General features: G+C 36.0%; 1 protein-coding gene across 4 annotated transcripts in view; it reads left to right on the forward strand.

The window, feature by feature from the left end:
* TSGA10 (testis specific 10) overlaps window positions 1-23,151 on the forward strand; it is a 125,291-nt gene that overhangs the window by 55,239 nt on the left and 46,901 nt on the right. For all 4 annotated transcript variants that reach the window (XM_037806572.1, XM_037806570.1, XM_037806571.1 and 1 more), the window contains 4 exons: window positions 11,205-11,320; window positions 13,530-13,684; window positions 16,723-16,778; window positions 17,914-18,082. In XM_037806572.1, coding sequence (XP_037662500.1) covers window positions 11,205-11,320; window positions 13,530-13,684; window positions 16,723-16,778; window positions 17,914-18,082 — 496 coding nt within the window. The remainder of the gene's footprint in view (window positions 1-11,204; window positions 11,321-13,529; window positions 13,685-16,722; window positions 16,779-17,913; window positions 18,083-23,151) is intronic.

A 23,151-nucleotide genomic window follows, 5' to 3' on the forward strand; every position in this document is an offset into this window, starting at 1 on the left:
CCTCGTCTCCAATTTTTATTCTGAAGTTATTTCACTGAGAATATTGAGGGAATCAGAAAAGAACTTCAAAAGCTTCCAATTCTACTGTTCTACATTCTCTTCTTTAATTGTTTGTTTTCCTAGCTAAAGCTAACCCTTTCACTTGTGTATTAGAGTCCCTTACCTGCCACCTCTTCATGGACATTGCACCTCTCTCTCATTCATCTTCGGTCTTTTCCTCCTTTGGATCATTCCTTCATATGTCCCTGAGCTCAGCCCTTGGACCTCTTCTCTTTTATATCTATATTCACTCCCTCAGTGATCTCATCCAGTTTTGTGTAGTTACTCTTTTTTTTTTTTTTTAACAGCACAGTGCAGTTTTATTAACCCATCAAGTTCAGTAGCATAGATCAATGTCTTATACTCTTACAAACACTCACATTTATTATAGGTTTTGTATTTACATGTATAGAAGGCAAAGAACCAAAAAGAACTTTCTAATGAACTATATAACCCAACCACATTCAGTATACTTAAAGCATTATTGTCCCTGTTCTCCATTTTGTCAACTAACAAGAAAATTATAAATTTCTTTACAACTTTTGTTCCATGTGTGAACTCCACTTATCAGAAGTTGGTTCCTGAGCACAGTTTAGCATATCTGGATTTCTGTATATCTGAACTGAGTCTCCATAGTGTTCCAGGTCAAATTAGCCAAAAGAAATGCATCCATTACTGTTTGAGTTTCACTGCTGGTGAAGAATGAAATGCCCAGAGTTTCAAAACTGTATTTCTGTATTTTTCAAATGAACTTTGCTTTCTAAACAGGTATATTTTATCAGCAGGAGTTCTTCTGTTTGAGTTTCTTTGTCAGATGAATCAGTACTTGTGGAAAACTTGATTGTTTTCAAAATACTTCCCAGAGGCAGATTTAAAGAAAAGAGTTTGTTCTGTCTGCATCTGTGTACCAAAAAGCTCTAGGCCAAAGAAGTTAGAATTTCCTGTCCAATTGAAAGATTGAGCAGAACTATCTGTAAGTAAAAAGTTAATTTGGGTTTATGTTTCTAGTGATTACAAGACTGGCTCAGTTTTAATTTGGGTATTTGAGGCTAAAAGGGTATTTTCAGTATCAAACTCTATTCTGGGACTTTGGGCTGGACCAGGTGGAAACTGTGTCAGGTCCCTTCAGGGTCAGATTGTAGAGGATCATAAGGGTCTGATTTCTAACTTACAGATTACCTTTATGAGATATTTACCAGTCACTTTTAAAATCTGTCATTTGGGTTTGATTATCTGTTATGTTTGTGAAGGAAACATTATTCTGTGCACTGAAGTTTTTAGTAAGTGCATATTTTTTGTCTTAAATTTAAAACTTAGAGTCATTCTGAGGTAACAAAGCCATGAGTTACAGTCTCTGGTAATATTATCTGTTAAAACACTGGATGTGTATAAAACACAGATGATGAATGAAAACTATAAAATCCCATAATCATACATTGGTTTCTTAGTGCTCTGTCACCGGTAGAATTCTGCATTTCACTGGTTTGAGTTTCTCTAGAGATTCCACCTGACTGGAAACAAGTTTCTGTAAAAGTGTCAGGTCAAGTGACTTCTAGTGAAGTTTCTATAGAACTGGACAAAAATGTTTGCATTTGCACACTAATGGAAAGTGCAACTTGAGAACTAAATGGCAAATCAGTTTGAGAATAAGAATAATTTCATACGGAGGAATCCAGGAAAACTCATGATGCAAAGGTTTCAAGTTTTATAAGGTAGAAGACATAGCTGTACAAGGAAAGAAGAAAAATGTTATTCTTTTGACTGTTTTTCTTAATTCTTGTAAAATATTAGACTCTTACCCATGTCTGCTTGCACACCTGTACTGATTGACTCAATAGCATTACGAGTTTCGTATTTTGAAAGAGGTGGATGCTGCTTAAGAGAGAATGCATCTGAAATTAGGCCAAGGGTCATGGCTGCTATGAACAAAGGAATTAAATGAATAGCACCCATGGCAGAACCGTGCTTTTTACTGCAAGGCTGGACAGAGGAGTTGGTTGTTAGGTAGTTTAAACAAAGCCTCTGGGCGCTGTGGTAGAAGAAACTTCCAAGTATATCTTAGAGGAGTTATTATAAAAGTCTGTTTTCTGACATTTGCAAGTGTCTGTGAAAGAAACAACCACCTTTATTTCTGAAGTTTCTAAAAATGCCTGTTTTAAGCATTAGTTCATTGATCAGTGATTTAATAGTCTGTTCTGGCAACTTCTGATTATGCTTGGGATTTTTCAATTTATTTTTCTTTTTAGGTGGATCCGTAATGTGTATTATAGTTTAACAGCATAAGGATAGCCACAGTGTACACTGTATGGTTCGCCACAGTCCTGTGCTTGTCTTTGCAAGACTCATTCAGTATCAAATAAATTGATACACTTATATTATGTTTATGCTTCTTATTTTAGCATGCATCTTCATGAAGTGCTTTTTTATGAGAAAAAAGCTAAGATAATATTCTGTCAGGGTTTTGGGGGGTCTTCTTCAGTTGTCCTACAGTAGAATTCCACTACATTTTCAAATATTTTCAAATTTTTTGATTTATTATACCATCTGCAGATGCATGCTGAATATGGGGTTGTTTATCAGGATCTTGCCATAGCCATGTGTGGTGCATAGGGTGTTGGTCTCCATGATCCAGGACAGATCTTCAACAAAAGCTGGATCCATTCTGTGCTGCATTGTTCCCCTGACCCTAGAAGGCAGTGGTGGCTCCCCTCCCAGCTCCCAGGACCACCTTAGCAATGCCCGTGGTCAGAGCCCTCACAGCCACTTCCCTGTCAGCCAGTTTCTTTCCACTGAAGAGGACTTGTGTTTGTTTCTGACTACTTTTAACTCTTTATATTTCATCCACTGTATGTTCCAAGCAAGGTGTGGTTTTCTTTTTATTTATCCTTCTTGGATTTGTAAAGATTTCGTTATTTTGATATCTTTCAACAGTTTGGGAAAACTCTCACCTGTTTTCTCTTGCCCCTTTTTCTCTCTGTCTTTTCCTTTTGATACTTCAAACAAATGAATATTGGACCTTCTTGCTGTATCTCCTGTAGCTCTCACCCACTCTTATATTTTCATCCTTTTACCCCTCCAGGCTTTATTCTGAATGTTTTTTTCTGACCTTTCTTCTAGTTCACTAATTTTCCTCTTCAGCCGTGCTTAATCTGCTGTTAAATCAGTTGAATTCTTGATTTTGGTTTTCACATTTTTCATTTCTTTAATTTGCATTTGAAAATTTTTTTATAGTGTAAGTTCTCATGAGAAATCTTCAATCTTGCCTTGTATTTCCTTAGATATGTTAAGCATAGTTATTTAAAGTTTTATTTCTAACTCCATTATCTTGATTCTATATAGTTTTATCTCCATTAAATCTATTTCTATTTCTACTCCCATGGTCTATTTTTGTTGTCTGTTTTTTCTTGCTTTCTCTTTTTAATTATGTGATGTCTTCTGTGTGCCTGGTTATTATTATTATTATTTTAATTTAATAGGGTTCATTTTTTTAGAGCAGTTTTAGGTTTACATAAAATTTGCACAGGAAGTTCAGGGTTGCCATGTACACATTCTGCTTCATTATTACCCATCCCTCCCAGTTTCCTCTAATATTAACATCATGCATTAGTGTGGTACACTGATTACAATTGATGAACCACTTTGGATATGTTATTCTTAACTGAGGGCCATAGTTTACATTAGGATTCATCCTTTGTATTGTACATTCTGTGTGCTATGACAAATGCATAATGTCATGTATTCACCATTACAGTATCATATGTTTCACAACAGTTTCACTGCACTAAAAATGCCCTGTGTTCCACCTGTGCATCCTCCTTCCCTCCCCCTGAATCCCTGACAATAATTGACCTTTTTACTCTCTCTATAGTTTTGCCTTTTCCAGAATGTCATATAGTTGGAATCATACAGTATGTAGTCTTTTAAGGCTGGCTTCTTTCATTTAACAATATGCATTTAAGGTTTCTCTATTTCTTTTTGTGACTTGAGAGCTTATTTCTTTTTATCAGTGAATAATATTCTGTTGTATGAATGTGCTACTGTTTCTGTATCCATTCACCTGTTGAAGGGCAGCTTGGTTGCTTCCAATTTTTGGCATTTATGAATAAAGCTGTGGTAAACATTCATATGCAGGTTATTGTGTGGACATAAGTTTTCAAGTCATTTGGGTGAACACCTAGGAGTGTGATTGCTGGATAATATGGTAAGCCTTTGTTTAACTTTGCAAGAAATTGCCAAACTGTTTTCCAAAGTGTCTGCACATTTTGTATTCCCATAAGCAATGACTGAGAGCTCCTGTTGCACCACATCCTCATCAGTATTTGGCGTTGTTAGCATTTTGGATTTTATCCATTCTATTAAGTGTAGAGTGGCACCTCATTGTTGGTTTAATTTGTATTTCCCTAATTACAGAGAATTGAACCTATTTTCAAGTGCTTATTTGCCATCTGTATATCTTTTTGCCCATTTTTTAACTGGGTGGTTTGTTATTGTTGAGCTTTAAGAGATTTTAGTGTATTTTGGATACAAGTCCTTTATCAGATATTTGTTTTACAAATATTTTCTCTCAGTCTGTTTCTTGTCTCTTGATCCTTTTAACAGTGTCTTTTATAGAACAAAAGTTTCTAATTTTATTTGTCTAACTTTTCTTTTTCTTTCATGGATTGTGCTTTTGGTGTTGTATCTAAAAAATTATCACGAAACCCAAGGTCAACTAGTGTTTTAATTTCCTAGTTGCTAAAACAAATACCGTACAGTGGGTTGCCTTAAACAATGGGAATTTATTGGCTTGAGGCTTTGAGACTGGGAGTAGTCCAAAATTGAGGCATCAGCAAGGTGATGCTTTTTCCCCAAAGACTAGAGCATTTTGATGCTGGCTGCCAGTGATCCCTGGTCCCTGGGTTTTCTTACTCATGGAAATGCACATGGAGATGTTATCTTCTTTCTCCTCTGGGTTCAGTTGATTTCAATATTTTCCCCCGTGGCTTTCTCTCTCTGTCTGACTTTCACTCTGCGTATAGAGGACTCCAGTAATCTGGATTAAAGCCCAACTTGATTTAGATGGGCCAGCCCTTAACTAAGGTAACTTCTTGGAGTTGCAGTGGGTCCTATTTACAATGGGTCCACACCCACAAGAATGTGGAACAAGACCAGAAACATGTCCAAGCTGGGGCCCACAATTCAGTCCACCACACCTAGATTTTCTCTTATTATCTTCTGTAAGTTTTATAGTTTTGTGTTTTACATGTAGATCTGTGATCCATTTTGAGTTAATTTTTGTGAAAGATGTAAGGTCTGTGTCTAGATTCTTTCCTTCTTTTCTTCCTTCCTTCCTTCCTTCCTTCCTTTCTTTCTTTGTCTTTCTTTTGTATGTGGATGTCCAATTGTTTCAGCACCTTTTGTCATATAGACTATTATTTCTTCATTCAGTTGCCTTTGCTCCTTTGATAACTTACTTTGCTCCTTTGATAGCAGATGTATTTCTGGGCTCTTATTCTGTTTTGTTTATCTACCTTTTTATTCTATCACCAATACCGCATTGTGTTGATCCTGTTGTTTTGCAGTAGGTCTTGAAGTCAGGTAGTGTCAGCTCTCTGACTTTGTTCTTCTGTATTGTGTTGACTGTTCTGGATCTTTTGCCTTTCCATGTAAACTTTAGAATAATTTGATTGGTATCCACAAAATACCTTGCCAGCATTTGGACTGGGATTTCATTGAATCTAGAGACCAAGTTTGGAAGAATTGGCATCCTAATAATATTGAGTCTTCTTATCCATGAATATGGAATATCCCTCCATTTATTTAGAACGTCTTTGATTTCTTTCATCAGAGTTTTGTATATGGCTACCCTCTAGTTATTATTTGTTGGTAAGATTATCCATTCCCCCATTGAATTGCCTTAGCATTTGTCTTAGTTTGCTAGGCTTCTATAACAAATACCACACAATGGGTTACCTTAAACAACAAGAATTTATTGGCCTACAGTTTTGAAGGCTAGAAGTCCAATATCAAGGCATTGGCAAGGCAATGCTTTCTCCTCAGACTCTGTTGCGCTCTGGTCCTGGCTGCTGGCAGTCTGTGGGGTTCCTTGACTTGCATCTCTGCCTCCCATCACATGGTGATCTCTTTCTCCTTCAGTCTGCTCTTCCAGCTTCTGCTGACTTCCAGCTTCTGGCTCCTCCCTCTCTCTTTCTCTGGCTGTTCAGAATTTCTTCTGCTTATAAAGACTCCAGTTAGAGAGATTAAGGCCCATTCTGATTCAATTGGGCCAAACCTTTATTTAAAAAAAAAAATTTCAAAAGGTCCTATCATCAGAAAATCCATCAGCCCTAAATGTGTGGATCTATTTTTTTTTTAATATCTCCAAATCTAGTTATTTATTTATTTTATTTTTTTTAATCTTCATTTTATTGAGATATATTCATATACCACGCAGTCATGCAAAACAAATCGTACTTTCGATTGTTCACAGTACCATTACATAGTTGTACATTCATCACCCAAATCAATCCCTGACACCTTCATTAGCACACACACAAGAATAACAAGAATAATAATTAGAGTGAAAAAGAGCAATTGAAGTAAAAAAGAACACTGGGTACCTTTGTCTGTTTGTTTCCTTCCCCTATCTTTCTACTCATCCATCCATAAACTAGACAAAGTGGAGTGTGGTCCTTATGGCTTTCCCAATCCCATTGTCACCCCTCATAAGCTACATTTTTATACAACTGTCTTCGAGATTCATGGGTTCTGGGTTGTAGTTTGATAGTTTCAGGTATCCACCACCAGCTACCCCAATTCTTTAGAACCTAAAAAGGGTTGTCTAAAGTGTGCGTAAGAGTGCCCACCAGAGTGACCTCTCGGCTCCTTTTGGATACTCTCTGCCACTGAAGCTTATTTCATTTCCTTTCACATCCCCCTTTTGGTCAAGAAGATGTTCTCCGTCCCACGATGCCAGGTCTACATTCCTCCCCGGGAGTCATATTGTGTGGATCTATTTATGGCCTCTCTTCTGTTCCATTGATCTTTTTCTATCTTTATGCTTGTATCATACTGTCTTGATAAATTGAAGCTTTATGAGTCTTGAAATCAGAAAAAGAATGTTCTTTTTTAAAGTTATTTTGGCTATTCTAAGTCCTTTGCATGTCCATATAAATTTTAGAATCACCTCGCAAAATTCTACACAAAATTGATTCAGATATTGATTAGAATTGTGTTGAATCTGTAGCTCAATTTCAGGATAATTAACATAAAAATATCGAGTCTTCCAATTCCTGAACACAGACTATCTCTTCATTTATTTAAGTCTTTCATTTCTCTCAGCAGTGTTTGATAGTTTTCAGTGTACAAATCCTGCACACCATTTCTTCAGATTTAACTCTTTAAGTATTTAATATTTTTGATGCTATTATAAATGTTTTTATTTCAATTTCTAATTATATAGAAGCAAATAGATCTTTTGTATATTGCTCTTGCCTCTTGCTAAACTCTCTTATTAGTTTTGATAGGTTTTTTTTTTGTAGACTTCATAGAATTTTCTATAAATATTATCATGTTATCTGTGAATAAAGAGATTTTTACTTCTTCTTTTCCAATACAGATGCCTTTTATTTATTTTTTTTCTTACCTTATTGCACAACTAGAATCTCTGGTATAATGTTGGTAGAAGAATAAGATCTGATGTTCTTGGTTTGTTCCTGATCTGAGGAGGAAAGATTTGGTCTTTCAACATTAAATGGTGTTGCTGTAGGTTTCTTATAGATGCCTGTTGTCAGGTTTTGATAGTTCCCTTCTGTTCCTAATTTGCTGAGAGTTTTTATGAATAATTGATATTGGATTTTGTTAAATGCTTATTCTGCATTGTTCTAGTTTGCTAATGCTGCTGGAATGCAAAACACCAGAAATGGATTGGCTTTTATAAAGGGGGTTTATTTGGTTACAAAGTTACAGTCTTCAGGCCATAGAGTGTCCAAGGTAAGTCATCAACAATCAGGTACCTTCACTGGAGGATGGCCAATGGTGTCTGGAAAACCTCTGTTAGCTGGGAAGGCACGTGGCTGGCATCTGCTCCAAGTTCTGGTTTCAAAATGGCTTTCTCCCAGGACGTTCCTGTCTAGGCTGCAGTTCCTCAAAAATATCACTCTTAGTTGCTCTTGGGGTGTTTGTCCTCTCTTAGCTTCTCTGGAGCAAGAGTATGCTTTCAATGGCCGTCTTCAAACTGTCAGTCATCTGCAGCTCCTGTGCTTTCTTCAAAATGTCCCTCTTGGCTGTAGCTCCTCTTCAAAAGTTCACTCACAGCTGCACTGAGTTCCTTCTGTTATGTCAGCTCATTTATATGGCTCCAGTGATCAACTTAGACCCACCCCGAATGGGCGGAGCAACACCTCCATGGAAATTATCCAATCAGAGTCAACACCCACAGCTGGGTGGGGTGCATTCCAAAGAAACACTCAAAGAATTACAATCTAATCAACACTGATAACGTCTGCCCACACAAGATTACATCAAAGATAATGGTGTTTGGGGGTCACAATATATTCAAACTGACACATGCATCTACTGATATGATCATATATATTTTTTTTCTTTTCAGCCTGTTAAAATGGTGAATTACATTGATTAATTTCCAAATTGTAAACAAACCTTTGATTTCTAGGTAAACCCCACTTGGTCGCAATACTTCATAGTTTTTAAATGTTGGATTTGATTTACTAAATCGATTTGCTGAAATTTGGTTAAAATATTTTACATATGTATTTACAGTTTCTTCCCAGTGCATTATAGTTTTGCCTATTATTTTAGGTCTTTTGTGTGTGACGTGATTCAGGGATCAGGATTCACTTTTTTTGCATGGCTATCCAGTTGTTCCAGCAACAGATGTTGAAAAGACTTTCCCCATTTTATTGCTTTGGTATATTTGTTGAGAATCAATTGACCATTCAACTATGGGTCTATTCCTGGACTCTATTCTACTTTCTTAATCTATTTATTGATCTTTACACTAGTGCCATACTGTCTTGATTTCTATAGCTTATTAGTAAGTCTTGAAATCAGGTATGGTAAGTCCTCCAAGTTTTTATTTCTTATTTTCTATATGTCCTTTTCCACTTCTTTCTGTGAGATTTCTTCAGTTTGGTTTTTCAGTTTGCCAGTTCATATATCAGCTGTACCCATTCTGCTGTTTACACCAGTTATTTTTAAAAATTTCTCATATCTGTTACTTCTGCTTTTTCCCTTAGTTCTTTTTTTCATATTGCTAATATCTTCCTTTTTTCTTTTTATATGTTCACCAGACAGGTAGAATTTTGGATCTTTTTATTCTAATAAATCTGCTGGATTCTGTAATCAGTGTGTTTTGTTTCTTTTGACATGGCTGTCCTTCTCCAATGCCCTGTGATTTTGGTTTACGAACCTGTTTTTCCATGGGCAGATCCATTATTGTGCCAGATAATGCTTTGGAGGAATGGCAGACACTGGTCCGAGTCAGCGTCATTGTGTTCAGAGGATGAGTGATGAAAGAGCCCTAACATGCAACACCGTAAACTATGGTTAATCACTTCTCCCCTCCTATAACATCTCCTTTGTCAGTTTTTCATCTTTTGCCCCCTAGGTGAAGCAGCATTAGGAAGCACTCCTTAACAACCTTGGGAGCATTTTGGAATTAAATTAAGAGCTTTAAAAAAATGATGATGCCTGTGTCCCACCCCCAGAGATTTTTATTTAATTGGTTTATCTGTGCTGCCTGGGTCTGGGAATTTGTTTGTTTTACTGCTTTAATTTAAAATGATTTTAGATTCACAAGAAGTTGCAAAAATATACAGAGAGGTCTTCTTATTTAAAACATCTATTTAACATTTTCTATTTGATAGTTCTGTAACCTGAAATTCTTGGGGTTCTAACTTAGTTGCATGTATAGCTCCCCAGTAAGGTTGGATTGTTTCTTAGTTTTGTAATTTTGAGTTGTGAGCTCATTTTCAGCAGGCCTTTAACTAGGGTTTATTCTGTACCTTGTTTGAGGGCATGGTCCTTCAGAGAAGTTTTGTTTTTATTTCTGTCAAGTGTCCCAAATTATAAGACCAGCCTAGCACTAAATTTTGTGTCCATTTCTTATCTCATGATTAAGAATTCCCAGTGGAGACTTGTTTTTATTACCCTGAGCCTAGCAGTGTTGGATGAGGTGATTTTCTCTATTCTGACCTTTCCATTAATGGGACAGCCCTCCTTGGATTTTATGTGGGGATCTTTGTTCCAAGCATTGGGTGGCAGAAGTCTCTACAGCTTCATCTTAGGTTTCTGAGTCAAAACGCAAGACCCTACATTAGTGAAACAGATAAACCCTGCCCTAACTAGCAACATCAGTTCATGGTCTCATTGCTCTGATTTGGCCCCAGGAGATTTCCCTTACAACTTCGTGTAAGTTACGTTATACTTTTAAAAGAGTGCCTTTACATTCTATTCAGTGTGTCTGAGTGTTTTGTGGTACGAGGACTTCTGGGTTATTTAGTACTCCGTATCCCCGGGAATCGAAGTCAGTTCACTGGTTTATTGATTGTGAGCTGCACAAAGGCAGGGCCAAGCCCACCTGGCTCACCATAGCATCCTCAGCACTTAGGGCCTGGTACACGCTAGACACTAAGGCATGTTTGTGAATGAGTGAAATTTTGAAATGCTGTTGATTACAGCTTTATTTATAATAAAGAAAAACTGGAATGAGCCTATATGTCTAATAATAAGGAGAGTAGTTGAGTAAATGGTTCCATTTACTTAACAGCAAAGGGCTATTATTTACTCATGCAAAATTTTTTTCAACCAGAAAATAATGGTTGGGAGGGCTGTATAAGACTGAAAAGTATTAAAGATTAAATGTTAAGTGAAAAAATCAGGAGGATTCTGTTTTGAATCTATACTATAACAACTTGAAAATATGCATAGCAAAAAAATACTGGGTAATGAATACCAAAATACTGATAGTAACTTACGTTGGGGTAGTGCAGTGAGGATTCCTTTTTATCTTCTGTTTTTCAAACTTCCTATATTGTGGTTTTATAATGAAAACATTAAAAATAAAATACGTATAGTATCTATAAAAGCTTTTGGATTTAAATACACTGAAAAATTGACAAAACATAAAAATTCCAGAGTTAGTTTTATTATTAAAATGTTTTCAGACTGTTATATGAAAACACAGAAAAAGATCTTTCTGATATGCAGCGACACCTTGCTAAGAAAAAATATGAGCTACAGCTTACTCAGGAGAAAATTATGTGCTTGGATGAAAAAGTTGGTGAGTTTTTTTCCTAATAATATATATATATTTTTAAATCTGGTAGAAAAACATGTGTTTTCTTCTCTTCAGTTATATCATAGATAAACTTGGAAATGGGCCCTTATATTAAATACTTATGAATCAAAAATCATAGAAAATGCATTTTTCTTTGATAGTAAAGAACTCTTACTTAGATTTGGAACCATAAATACTTAGATAAAACTTCAAATTTGTCAATGAAGAAATAGCTAAACAAAGCACAACACTTTGTAAACTTACGAGGATTGCTTTTAAATTTACAAGATTTTGCATACTATTGTGGCTTGTCTATAGCTGTTGTAAGGAAGCGTTTTGGTGTAAAGTGTACATATATTTGGCTATATCTATGATACATTTGGGTTTGTAGAGAAATTATTTTTATAAAGTCTGTTTATGTTTCTTATCAGATAAAGAAGTGATCTCTACGAAAACATGGACATAATTTTCTTGTAACTATAAGGCAAAACTTTGGTCAGGGCTATAAAACAGCCTATTTAGAAACTGGGGAAATAATTTGACATTTGGCATTATGTAGTTTAAAAATGTTTGCTATTTAACTACTATTTATTGAGACAGGAAGTATTGGAAAAAGAAATATAAAAGGGGAATATTGAAGGAGAATTCATATTTGAATATTTTCAGTCCAAATGAAAAGGTAAGCAGTTGAATATATAAGTTTGTATCTTAGGAAAAAAATCTAGGCTAAAGATGTACATTTACAATACAGCATGTAAATAATGTTTAAAAACCACAGACTCACCTGTGGAGAATATAGAGAATGACAAGAGCATGAGGACTGAGAAGGAAGAGGCCAAAGTAGGAGGAAAAGGCAAGAGAGTAAAGTGTCTTTAAAAGGAGGATATGGTCAATTACTAGAAATTTTTGAAAAGTGAAATAAGATGAGGATAAAAAATTGGATTTGGCACAATAGATGCTTTTGGTAGCACTGACAAAAAAGTTTAGAGTATTGGAGAAAGATAGAGAGTGAATGGAGGAATGAAGGCAAGTGTGGAAGTAGAGGCAGTAAAGAGGAGAAAAGTCTCAAAAAGAATTTGGCTATTAAAGAGAGCATGAAAGTGGGGTGGTAGCTTAAGTGAGATGAGAGGTAGAGGGTTTTTTTTTTTTTTAAAACTAGGAGATAGTAGATTTTTTTAAAAAAACTTTTTTTTTATGACAATTTGAATGAATTCAGATATTAAAAAATGTAAAACATGGGGGTTGCCCTAAAGCCATTAATGCCTGGGAAAGGAACACAATGCATTCTGGATTATTATACAGATTGTGCTTTTGACTTATGATATGGTATTACCTCCCTTAACACTGAACTGGATGGCCTTTGGCAGCTATTAACCTAGCAGGGATTAGCCTAGAGGTCTGCTCCAACAGCAGTGCCATTGTAGAACTCGAGACCAGTGGTTCTCAGACTTCACGTGTATTAGAATCACTTGAGGGACGTGCTTGTTAAACACAAATTGCTGTACACCCCCAGAATTTCTGATTCAGCAGGTTTGGGGTGGGGCCTGAGAATTTGCATTTCTAACAAGTTCCCAGGTGATGCTGACCAGTGCTAATGAGGGAACCCCCCCTGAAAATGAGCCTTCTCTACCAACCGCTCAGGCCTTCAGCATTGACACTGGCCTGCCAGCGTTACCACAACTTGAACCACACTTTCAAGAGTGATTTTTGTTTTTGAAGGAATTTTTACAATACTATTTTTAAAAAGTCAGAATATTAAAAGATATTGGACTGTGAAAATGACTTAATTGTATATTTTATTAAGATGTGCTAACTATCAATTTTATGTACAAGAGTGATTCTAGGTTAGAGGGAGAAGAGGGAGTACGGGGGCGGGCTGGGATGGGGTTGGGAGGCCACAGGTGGGTTTGCTATTCCACATACTTCATGCGCATCCCTGACCTCCTACAACCCACATACAGCTCTACTTTGGGAACTTGCAATGTTGAGTTTTCCTTTGAGTGTGCTTTTAAATTTATGAGTCATTTAGAATTTCAAGATTCATCTTGGTTTTGAATCACTAACAACAAAAGCCACTTTTACTGGGAATACAGTACTCTTATTTTTAGTCATTGAATATAGGAGAACTTACTTGGAAAAGTATTTCAATCTGCTTGAACTGGAAAATTCTTTTATCTTGATTAAAACAATGCCTTTATAATTACATATTTAGATAATTTTACAAGGCAAGGTATTGCCCAGCGAGAAGAAATCAGTATCCTTGGTGCAACACTCAACGATCTGGCTAAAGAAAAGGAATGCCTGCAAGCCTGTTTGGATAAAAAATCTGAGAATATTGCATCCCTTGGAGAGAGTTTGGCAATGAAAGTATGTTTTGAGAACTGTGGTTTAAAAGAAATGTTTGAACTTGAACCTGAATAAAATAATAAGATTTCTCAAAGTTTTTCTGGAGAGCTGAAATTTTAAATCTGATTTTGAAATATTTTAAGATAGTCTTGGGAAGTATGTGTTAAAATTCGCAAGCTGATATTTTTAGTTGATTTTTCTATCATCAGTTTATGATTAACATTCAATGACAATAACGAATTCAAATACCAAAATGTGAAGCATGACAATAAAGTAGTGAGACTGCTGCAATTCCTAAACTGTTTTCCATAGATATCTTAAGCAAAGGCAGCATCATTAGAATAAGATCTTCCCCCTCTCTAAGGGAACTAATTCATTCATTTAATCATCCATCCATTCATTCATTCAACAAACATTTATTGACAGTCTACCAATAGATGTTATGTTAGAAAATGAGGGTAATTGGGCCTGCCTTCTAAAAGCATGTAGTATAATAGGGAAAGAGATAAATAAAGATACTATTATGATAGAACATGTTAAGTGCCATAAGGATGAATGCACAATGTGTTATCGGAGTTTGGCAGAAACACACATGATTCAGCCTGGGGTCTGGGTTAGAGGATGAGGAAGATCTGGGAAGCCTTCCAGGAAATGGTGGTGCCTGGTGACTGGACTGATGAGAAAGATGAGTAGGAATTAACCAGGAAAAGATTTTGGAAAAGGGGACTGTGAGAATCTGACAGGTAGAGCAGTTTACATGAAAGCCCAGCAGCTTCCATGAAAGAATTTCATGAGACTTCCTGATGGTTTAATATGTCCAGAGAGGAGATTACAAAGAGGAGGCATAGGGTGGGGGGCTGTAGAGGATGATATGGGATAGATAAGCAAGAAATTATAAAATACATGTAATGTTGACTTTGAACTGTGTCATCATGGTTATAGAAAGTCATTAAATAATGGAAATGAAGTGTTATTTTAGAACAAATATTCTGGCACTTATGTAAAAGTTGGATTATAGGGAAATGAGAATAGTGACAGGAACACTAGTTAGGAGAAAAATGATAATATTAGGATAGTGGCAGTATTAATGAGAGAAATATTAAGGAAGTAAAATTGATAAGACATGGTTTATGGCTAGTTCCTGTGCACAAAGTTGGAAACTTAGCAGATAGAGCAGGCTTAGACAGAATGAATAAACGTGTGTTTGAAGGCTCTTTGGTACTTGTAGGTGGAATAGTCATAAGCTCTTAGATTTTAAGGTTTGGAGTGAGAATTGAGTTGAAGTTAAAGGATTTGGGACTCATGAACATAACTGAGGTCATCAAATTGCATGAGATAGTAAATTTTGATTTACTTGGAAAGGCTGACTCATTACTTTATTATTTTTGAAAATTTATTATTTTTCAGGTGGAATTTTGTTTCTCATTATATTGAAACCAATTTTTGAAGAGCTAAATATTGTTTATTTTTAAAACACTAACATTTAGAATCATACAATTCTTCAGATATTTCAGTACTCAATTCTCTCTATCTAATATTTCACATGTCTTTCATTCTAACTATACCAATATTATCTTTTCCTTCACAAGGAATGTTGAATTGCAAGATCATTTCAAAATTAAGAGCATTATATAAGATTTTTTGAAAGTAAACAATCCTCTGAAGGGAAAATAAACTTTTTAAAATAGTGTTAGTCAAAAGAGGAAGTGTTCCCTACAGTGATATTTCAGAAATGAATTTATAAATGGCCTTCAGTGGAAAGTAGGACTGTTGTATAGTTTAATGTGGAGATTACAGAAATAAATTACTATGGAAAGGTCTACATTACTGTTAAAAAGGTGAAATTTTTGTAGTGATCATAGTTTAAGATGTTCTGTGACTTGCTACCAATTATTTTTTGAATAAGAAAAGCCAGAATTATTTCTGTAAAATATTAGTTTGTTTCTTTTTTCTAAGTAACTTTATGACCATCCTGTCAAGATTGAATTTTAACCGTTTGAATCTATGTCCCTGGTTGGACAAACATACTGAGGGCATACAAGTATGTTAGATTGTGATGGCACAGATCTTGAATCTGAGAAATGGTGGTGATGACATCATACTGAGAAAAACTAAATAGGCTAAGAGGATGTATTATTGGGTTCTACTCATGTTGCTCTGGATACTTGACAATGTTCCTTGAAAATCTTACTTTCAAGATGAACTTCTTTTGATAAAGGAAAGTCCTTTTTAGGTGTATAAACCATATTTCAAACTAAACCAGGTTATGACTTTATGACTTTCAGAACCACTAGAAATTCAATTGGTGTTTCAGAATGTATTTAGAAATGTGTTAAATTATAGTTCAAAAATATTTGCTAAAATTCCGCTTCAAACAATGTTTTTTGTTTGGGGTTTTCTTCCATTGGTTTGTGTTTTTTAAAGGATTTCACTTTTAAACAGTTTTGCTACTAGGTATTTTAACCATACTCCTATATTCATTGCTGCCAGATGTGGAATCTGTGCTGTTCTACCTTCTACCGGAAAGCAGAATGAGAAAATGGAGCTGAAAACCCCCTAGGGAAGAGCACATGAATAAAGGAACACACACACACACACCCACACACACACATGCACACGCAACCTAACTCTGTCTCTCTAAAGAGAAGTTTGATTTTTTTATCTTGATACATGGTTACTAAGGTATTTGAAAATTCACAAGGCAAGGTGAAATCTGGTTGTTATTTAATGAAAGATTAATTTTACTACTTTTTAGGGACTAATGTAGCTCTGAGTATCTGTGTATATTTAGTTAGACTAGTTAAGGCTCAATGAGAATTTTAAAAGCAGAAGGTATGGGGATGGTATTGATGGCATTAAGATATTCAGACCCATTTCAGCCTCGACTGACTCCACTATTCTACTCCCACATTGATAGAAAAGATTAGCAAAGGGCTTAGATGTTTAAAACTCAAATGGAAATCAGAAGGGGGAGGAGAAAGTTCTTTTTGTTCGTTCACTTTTAATAGAAATAACCATTTAAGATGATTTTTAACTTTATACTTATATTACTTTTCAAGGAAAAAACCGTTTCAGGCATGAAAAATATCATTGCTGAGATGGAACAGGCATCAAGGTAAATCATTCATTCAGCAGCTCTTTGGATACTAATTAGGGGCAAAGTGCTGTGTTAGGTACAAAGATAGTAAGAAACAAGGGGCACCCTGTTGCGTATAAGGTGATGACTTTGTAATGTGCAAAGGAGGCCTACATCTATGTAGGAAAGTAAAAGAAGGGGTGGTGTTTGCCAAGTAGTAAGGGTAGGGAAGGGTATTCCAGGAAGAAAGAATAGAATAAATCAAAGAACCATCTTGAATCAGGTTCAAGAGTCTCTTGAGCCACAAGTAGACAACAACGGCTGGAACCCAGGTGTAGGAGAAGTGAAGGGAGGAGAGCTTAAACAGGCAGGTGGGGGCCTGTATTATGAACAGAGTTTTGATTTTATCCTTTGGGCAATTAAAAAAAAATCACTGAAGCATTTTGAGCAGATTTTTGCTTTAGAAAGATTACTCAGGCAGAAGAAGTGATAATAGATTGGGATTAGGGAGAGGGTGGGGAAGAGAGAGTGAGGTGCTTGTGAAGGAGAGAATCTAGGAACATGCTGGATGAGTACTGGAAACGATGAAAGTGGGAGGAGAAAGATGACTTCCATCCGAATGTGAAGAGCCTTTGAAACCTCTAGACGTATCTCCTCAACAGTTAAATATGGGTCTGGAGCATAATGGAGAGGCCTAGGCTGGAGGTAATGATTAGGGAGTCATGTGGGTGTAGATGGGGTCGGGAGCCACAGATGGGAACCGAATTTGTCTGAGAGGAGGGGAAGGGTGAGAAGAAACAGAAGCCTAAGGGTTGAGCCTGGGAAACATCCATTTTTAAGAGGGCAGAAGAGAAGGAACCTGCCAAGAAGACTAAGCCATAGCAGCTGGAGGTCGGAAGGGGCCTTCCTATGCTTCAGTGTCAGAAGTTTTGAAATACTTAGCAAATCACTGACTATGGTGCATATTTAGCATCCCTATTCATAGTGAAATGTTGGCAACAGCGGGGAAACTCAAATACACTGTCTGCTGTATTTGTCCCTACAAATTTGAATGTGTTTAAAACCTTTTCAAGTGCTGTTTTCATGTTAACTGTCCATCTTCTGTCTTGTGAGAATTTGTTATTCTGTTTCAGTAAAATGTCTCTTCTTATGTACTATTTGATTTGTGGAATAGACAGTCTACTGAAGCCCTAATTATGTGTGAACAAGACATTTCCAGAATGCGTAGACAATTGGATGAAACAAATGATGAGCTGGGTCAAATAGCCAGAGAAAGAGATATCTTGGCTCATGAGAATGACAATCTCCAAGAACAGTTTTCTAAAGCTAAACAAGAAAACCAGGTATATTTGTTCATATTATTTTTTTCTCCAAGAAAAAATGTATATTTGTTCTGAGGCATAGTCATTATCATTTTGTAGAAAAGCTCATGCATTCAAACATAGCCATTTTTTTTTACCTTTGCAACATAGAATGCCGCATAATTTCTAAATGAAATTCTCAGATGTAAAGTGTTAAATATTAAAGAAAAGAGGGAAGAGTTTTAAACTTTAGAATGGGAAGAGTATTTAACTTTAGAATATACTTCCTGACTGAAAGATAAACATTTGAATATCTTAACAAATGAGGATAAAAACTTTCAGAAACTTTTAAGAAAAGGGTAGATGTATTTGATGGACTAAATATTATTATGTTTAAGTATGGATGTAAGGACTAGGCCAAATTTTTTGGTCCTCTTTAGCCCTGTGACTCTTTTTTTTTTTTTTTTAATTTTATTTTGAAATAAATTGAAAGTTATAGGAACAGTTGCAAAAACAATACAAACCCCATTCACAGCGTACCCTGACCCCCCTCTCCCGATATCCCGATCCATCAACTTTAACATGCTGTCACACCGCCATTTCTTTCTTTCCCTCCCTCCTTCCCTCCCTCCCTATCTATCATCCATCATCTATTGCTCTGTCTTCTGAACATATATGAGAGCTAGCTGCACACATTCTTGAATAAACACTATACAAGAACATTCTTTTATGCAATCCCATTAAGTGCAGCTAAGAAGTTCAAGAAATTCAACATTGATACAAAGCTTACATTCTTTATTTCCTTTTTTTCTTTTTCCCTTATGCCCCAACTGTGTCCCTTTGAGCCTCCTGTCCTCCATCCTCAGATCCCATCCAGGATCATCCTTGGCATTCAGTTGTCATCTATTTAGACTGTCTTTTTTTTTTTTCCGATTATGGAAACATATATACAGCCTAAATCTTCCCATTCCACCCCCTCCCTAGCATTCCATCGGTGGGATTAATCACATTTAGAATGTTGTAATGCTATCACCTTCCCACCATCCATTACTAGAAATTTCCCTTCACCTCAAGCAGCAACCCTACACTCATTTCTTGACTCCACATTGCCCCTTCCCCCCCTTCTCATAACCCATATTCTACTTTTCATCTCTATGGTCATATTCTCTGGTAATTTCTTTGTATTTACTGTGGGGCTTAAATTTAACCTCTTAAATCCATAACAATCTTGGTTTTCTTTGATACCAACTTAACTTCAATAGGACCCATAAACTATGTTCCTATACTCCTCCATTCCCCCACCTTTATATAGTTCTTGTCAAAAATTAAATATTTTACATTGAGTCCAAAACCACTGATTTGTTATTAGAGTTTATGTATTTTATATCCTGTAGGAAGTAAATAGTGGAGTTACAAATCAAAAATTATTGACTTCTATTGGTATTCCATTGTGGTTAGAGAATGTGCTTTGAATATATTCAATTGTGGTTTTTTTTTTTTTTTTTTTTAATTTATTGAGGCTTGTTTTATGTCCCAGCATATAGTCTATTCTGGAGAAAGATCCGTGATCACTAGAGAAAAATGTGTGTCCTGGTGATTTGGGATGTAAGGTTCTATATATTCTGTTAAAATTCTCTATCTCTTTCTCTCCTTTCTTTGGTTCTCTGTCGGTAGGGCTCCCTTTAGTATCTGAAGTCGGGCAGGTCTTTTATTAGCAAAATCTCTCAGCATTTGTTCGTCTGTGAAGAATTTAAGCTCTCCCTCAGATTTGAAGGAGAGTTTTGCTGGATAAAGTATTCTTGGTTGGAAATTTTTCTCTCTCAGAATTTTAAATATGTCATGCCACTGCCTTCTTGCCTCCATGGTGGCCACTGGGTAGTCATTACTTAGTCTTATGTTGTTTCCTTTGTATGTGGTGAATTGCTTTTTTCTTGCTGCTTTCAGAACTTGCTCCTTCTCTTCAGTATTTTGACAGCCTGATCAGAATATGTTTTGGAGTGGGTTTATTTGGATTTATTCTATTTGGGGTTTGCTGGGCATTTATGCTTTGTGTATTTATATTGTGTAGAAGGTTGGGGAAATTTTCCCCAACAATTTCTTTGACTACTCTTTCTAGACCTTTACCTTTCTCTTCCCCTTCTGGGACATCAATGAGTCTTAAATTTGGACGTTTTATTTTATTTGGACTGTCATATCCCTGAGATCCATTTCGATTTTTTCCTCCATTCTTTGTTTTGTTCTTTCATTTTCTGTTCTGTGGTACTCTAGGGGATGCTGAGTATGTTGTTCAACTTCCTCTAATCTTCCTCTAATCTTCCTCTAATCTTCTATTATGAGTATCCAGAGTCTTTTTAATTTGGCCAACAGTTTCTTTTATTTCCATAAGATCTTCTATTTTTTTATTTATTCTTGCAACTTCTTCTTTATGCTCTTCTAGGGTCTTCCTTATGTCCTTTATATCCTGTGCCATGTTCTTCTTCATGTCCTTTATATCCTGTGCCATGCTCTCATTCTTTGACTGTAGTCCTTTGATTAATTGCACCAAGTACTATGTCTCCTCCAATCGTTTGATTTGGGTGTTTGGGATAGGGCTCTCCATATCGTCTGGTTATAGCAAATGCTTTAAGATTTTCTGTTGTTTTTGGCCTCTTGGCATTTGCTTTGCTTGATAGCTGTGATCTTCCAGGACCTCTGCTGAGGGAAGGCTGTGCTACGTCACAAGTGCACGCCTTCCCTCAAGGGAAGCCCTGGGCCGCTGGGCCGTGCAGGGGCACTCCCAGCCTGATGCAAAAATGGCTGAATGGGGCGTCTCAACTCCCCCCCTCTTTTCGCACAGCTCCGCCTTCCCAGCTCCAGGACAACTAGCTGTGCCATGGGATACACTCCCCGTCAGTCTGGGTTTCCTGGCGTGGCTCTGGGCTGTGGGTACAGCCCCGGGCAGGAGTGCCGCCAGCACGCCGGGAAGCTGGCTGCAAGGGTTGCGGTTTCTTTCTCCTTTTGGCTCTCCTCTCTGTCCCTCTGTCCCTGGGACAGTCAGCAGCGGGTGTGGGGAGGGCTATCCTCCATGCCAGACACTGAGCCGTTGGCTACAGCCCGCTCCTGCAGTGCTTCACTGCGTGATTCTCACTGCTGTATCTGCAGTCGCTCCCAGGTTTTTTTTGTTTTTAAAAAGAACTAGTCCGTCTCCAAATGCCAACCCGCAGTTTCCCCACACCGCAGCATGGCTGCAGGACTTTCAGCCGGCTTACTCACTCGTTTCAGAATGCAGACTCCTGGTTTCACCAAGTGCACAGTCCCTATGGTTTTAGCAGACGTTGTCCAGCTGGTGCGTCGCTGGAAGTGGTATTCTGGGTCACTTTCTGGTTTTTATCTAGTAATTTTCATGGAGGTGTTTTTTGCCCTGTCTCACCCAGCTGCCATCTTAGGTTCCTCCCCTGTGACTCTTTTTAAAGAAAGTTTCTTTTACTTTCTCTCTAAGGCAACATATTTCATCCTTATCCATAGTTATTATTTCCCTGAACATTAAAAAATTCTATTTGGATACTTTCTTCCCCCCTCAAAATTCTTCAGTCCAAATTATTTTTACCACTTTGGTATCACTCTCAGTGTGCTCAGTTTACACCATAAAATTCTGTATTTTTGAAAGTTAAATAGTTTTAATTTACATAAACAGGTATAAAGATGCAACATTATATTAACTGTAAAACATATTTGAGATGTTAAAGTGCTTTGTTCAGAAGTTAATGAGTAATGAGATTCTGGAACAGAAAAGTGATATTATGTAAAAACAAAGTAAATCTGAATAAAATATGAACTTTAGTTAATAATGTATCAATATTGATTCATTAATTGTTACAAATGTACCATACTAATGCAAGATGTTAGTAATAGGGGGAACTGAGTGTGGGGTATTTTAGGGAATCTCTGTACTATGTTTACAACTTTTCTGTAAATCTAAAACTATTCTAAAATGAAACATTTATTTTTAAAAAGTTAATGAATAACAATGAAAGCCAAAAGGTATGAATTTATAGGATCTATCTTTGTACACTCTATTTACAACTGGAACAAATAGGCTAAAGGTAAATATAACATGTTAATGAAAAATTAGAAATTTTGTTTCTATTTTTTATTAGTCACATGATAAGAACTAATTATAGAATATCTATTTCTTTTTAAAGTAAGAAGGCTTAAAAAAAAACCCTCTCATATTTTTTGCCATCCAGAGTTAACCACTATTAACATGTGACATATTTTTTTTACTGGTTTTCACTGTACTTTAAAATTTTATACCATTTTTTACATACACTTTTTAATGTAGTTGGTATAAAGACACATTCACTTCATATAGCCTGCTCTTTTATTCATGAGGAGGCGACAGAGTAGAGAATTTAATGATCACGTGGGTTTGTGTCTTACTTTCCAATTAAATAGCTTAACTTCTTGGAACCTCTGTTCATAATCTATAAAAATGGAGAATAAATGAGAATATGCTCATAAAACACTTAACATAGTGCCCAACATATCCCTCAATAAATATTTTATCACTGTTATTAACTTTATGTAATGTCATAAGTACTTCCTCTGTTGTTAAAACTTCATAAACTTTTTTGTTATAATCAGAAGAAAACTGGTGTCAAAAATTAATGCACGTTCAAAAGTAGTTTTTTATTTCCTTTGAGTCATAGGCCCAGGGGTAGAAGAGGGAGCCGATTTATGGACCAGATATTATAAGAACCCATACTGTAGAAGATTTGCAAAATAGAAATCCCAAGAGATTTCATCCTCGATACTACAATTTTTAATGAATTGGAATTGTGAGGTCTATTTAATGTTTTATCCTAATTTTTTACTTAATATAGATGAGCATTTTCCTCTGTTAAAAAATATTCCAAACATTTCTCACAGATGTATAATATTACATTATGTGGTTATACCACTATGAAGATATACTATTATTTACTGTGCCATTCACTTAATGTGATAAATATTTCTAATCTGTCACTATAATATATAATGCTTTAATGAACATTCTTTTTCATTAAATTTTATTAGATTTCATTTTAAATCAAGTAAAAACTCATGAGGTTTCTTTTAAAAATGTTTTAAAA

Source organism: Choloepus didactylus, chromosome 17 (assembly GCF_015220235.1).
Source record: "Choloepus didactylus isolate mChoDid1 chromosome 17, mChoDid1.pri, whole genome shotgun sequence".
NCBI classification, from domain to species: Eukaryota; Metazoa; Chordata; class Mammalia; order Pilosa; family Megalonychidae; genus Choloepus; species Choloepus didactylus.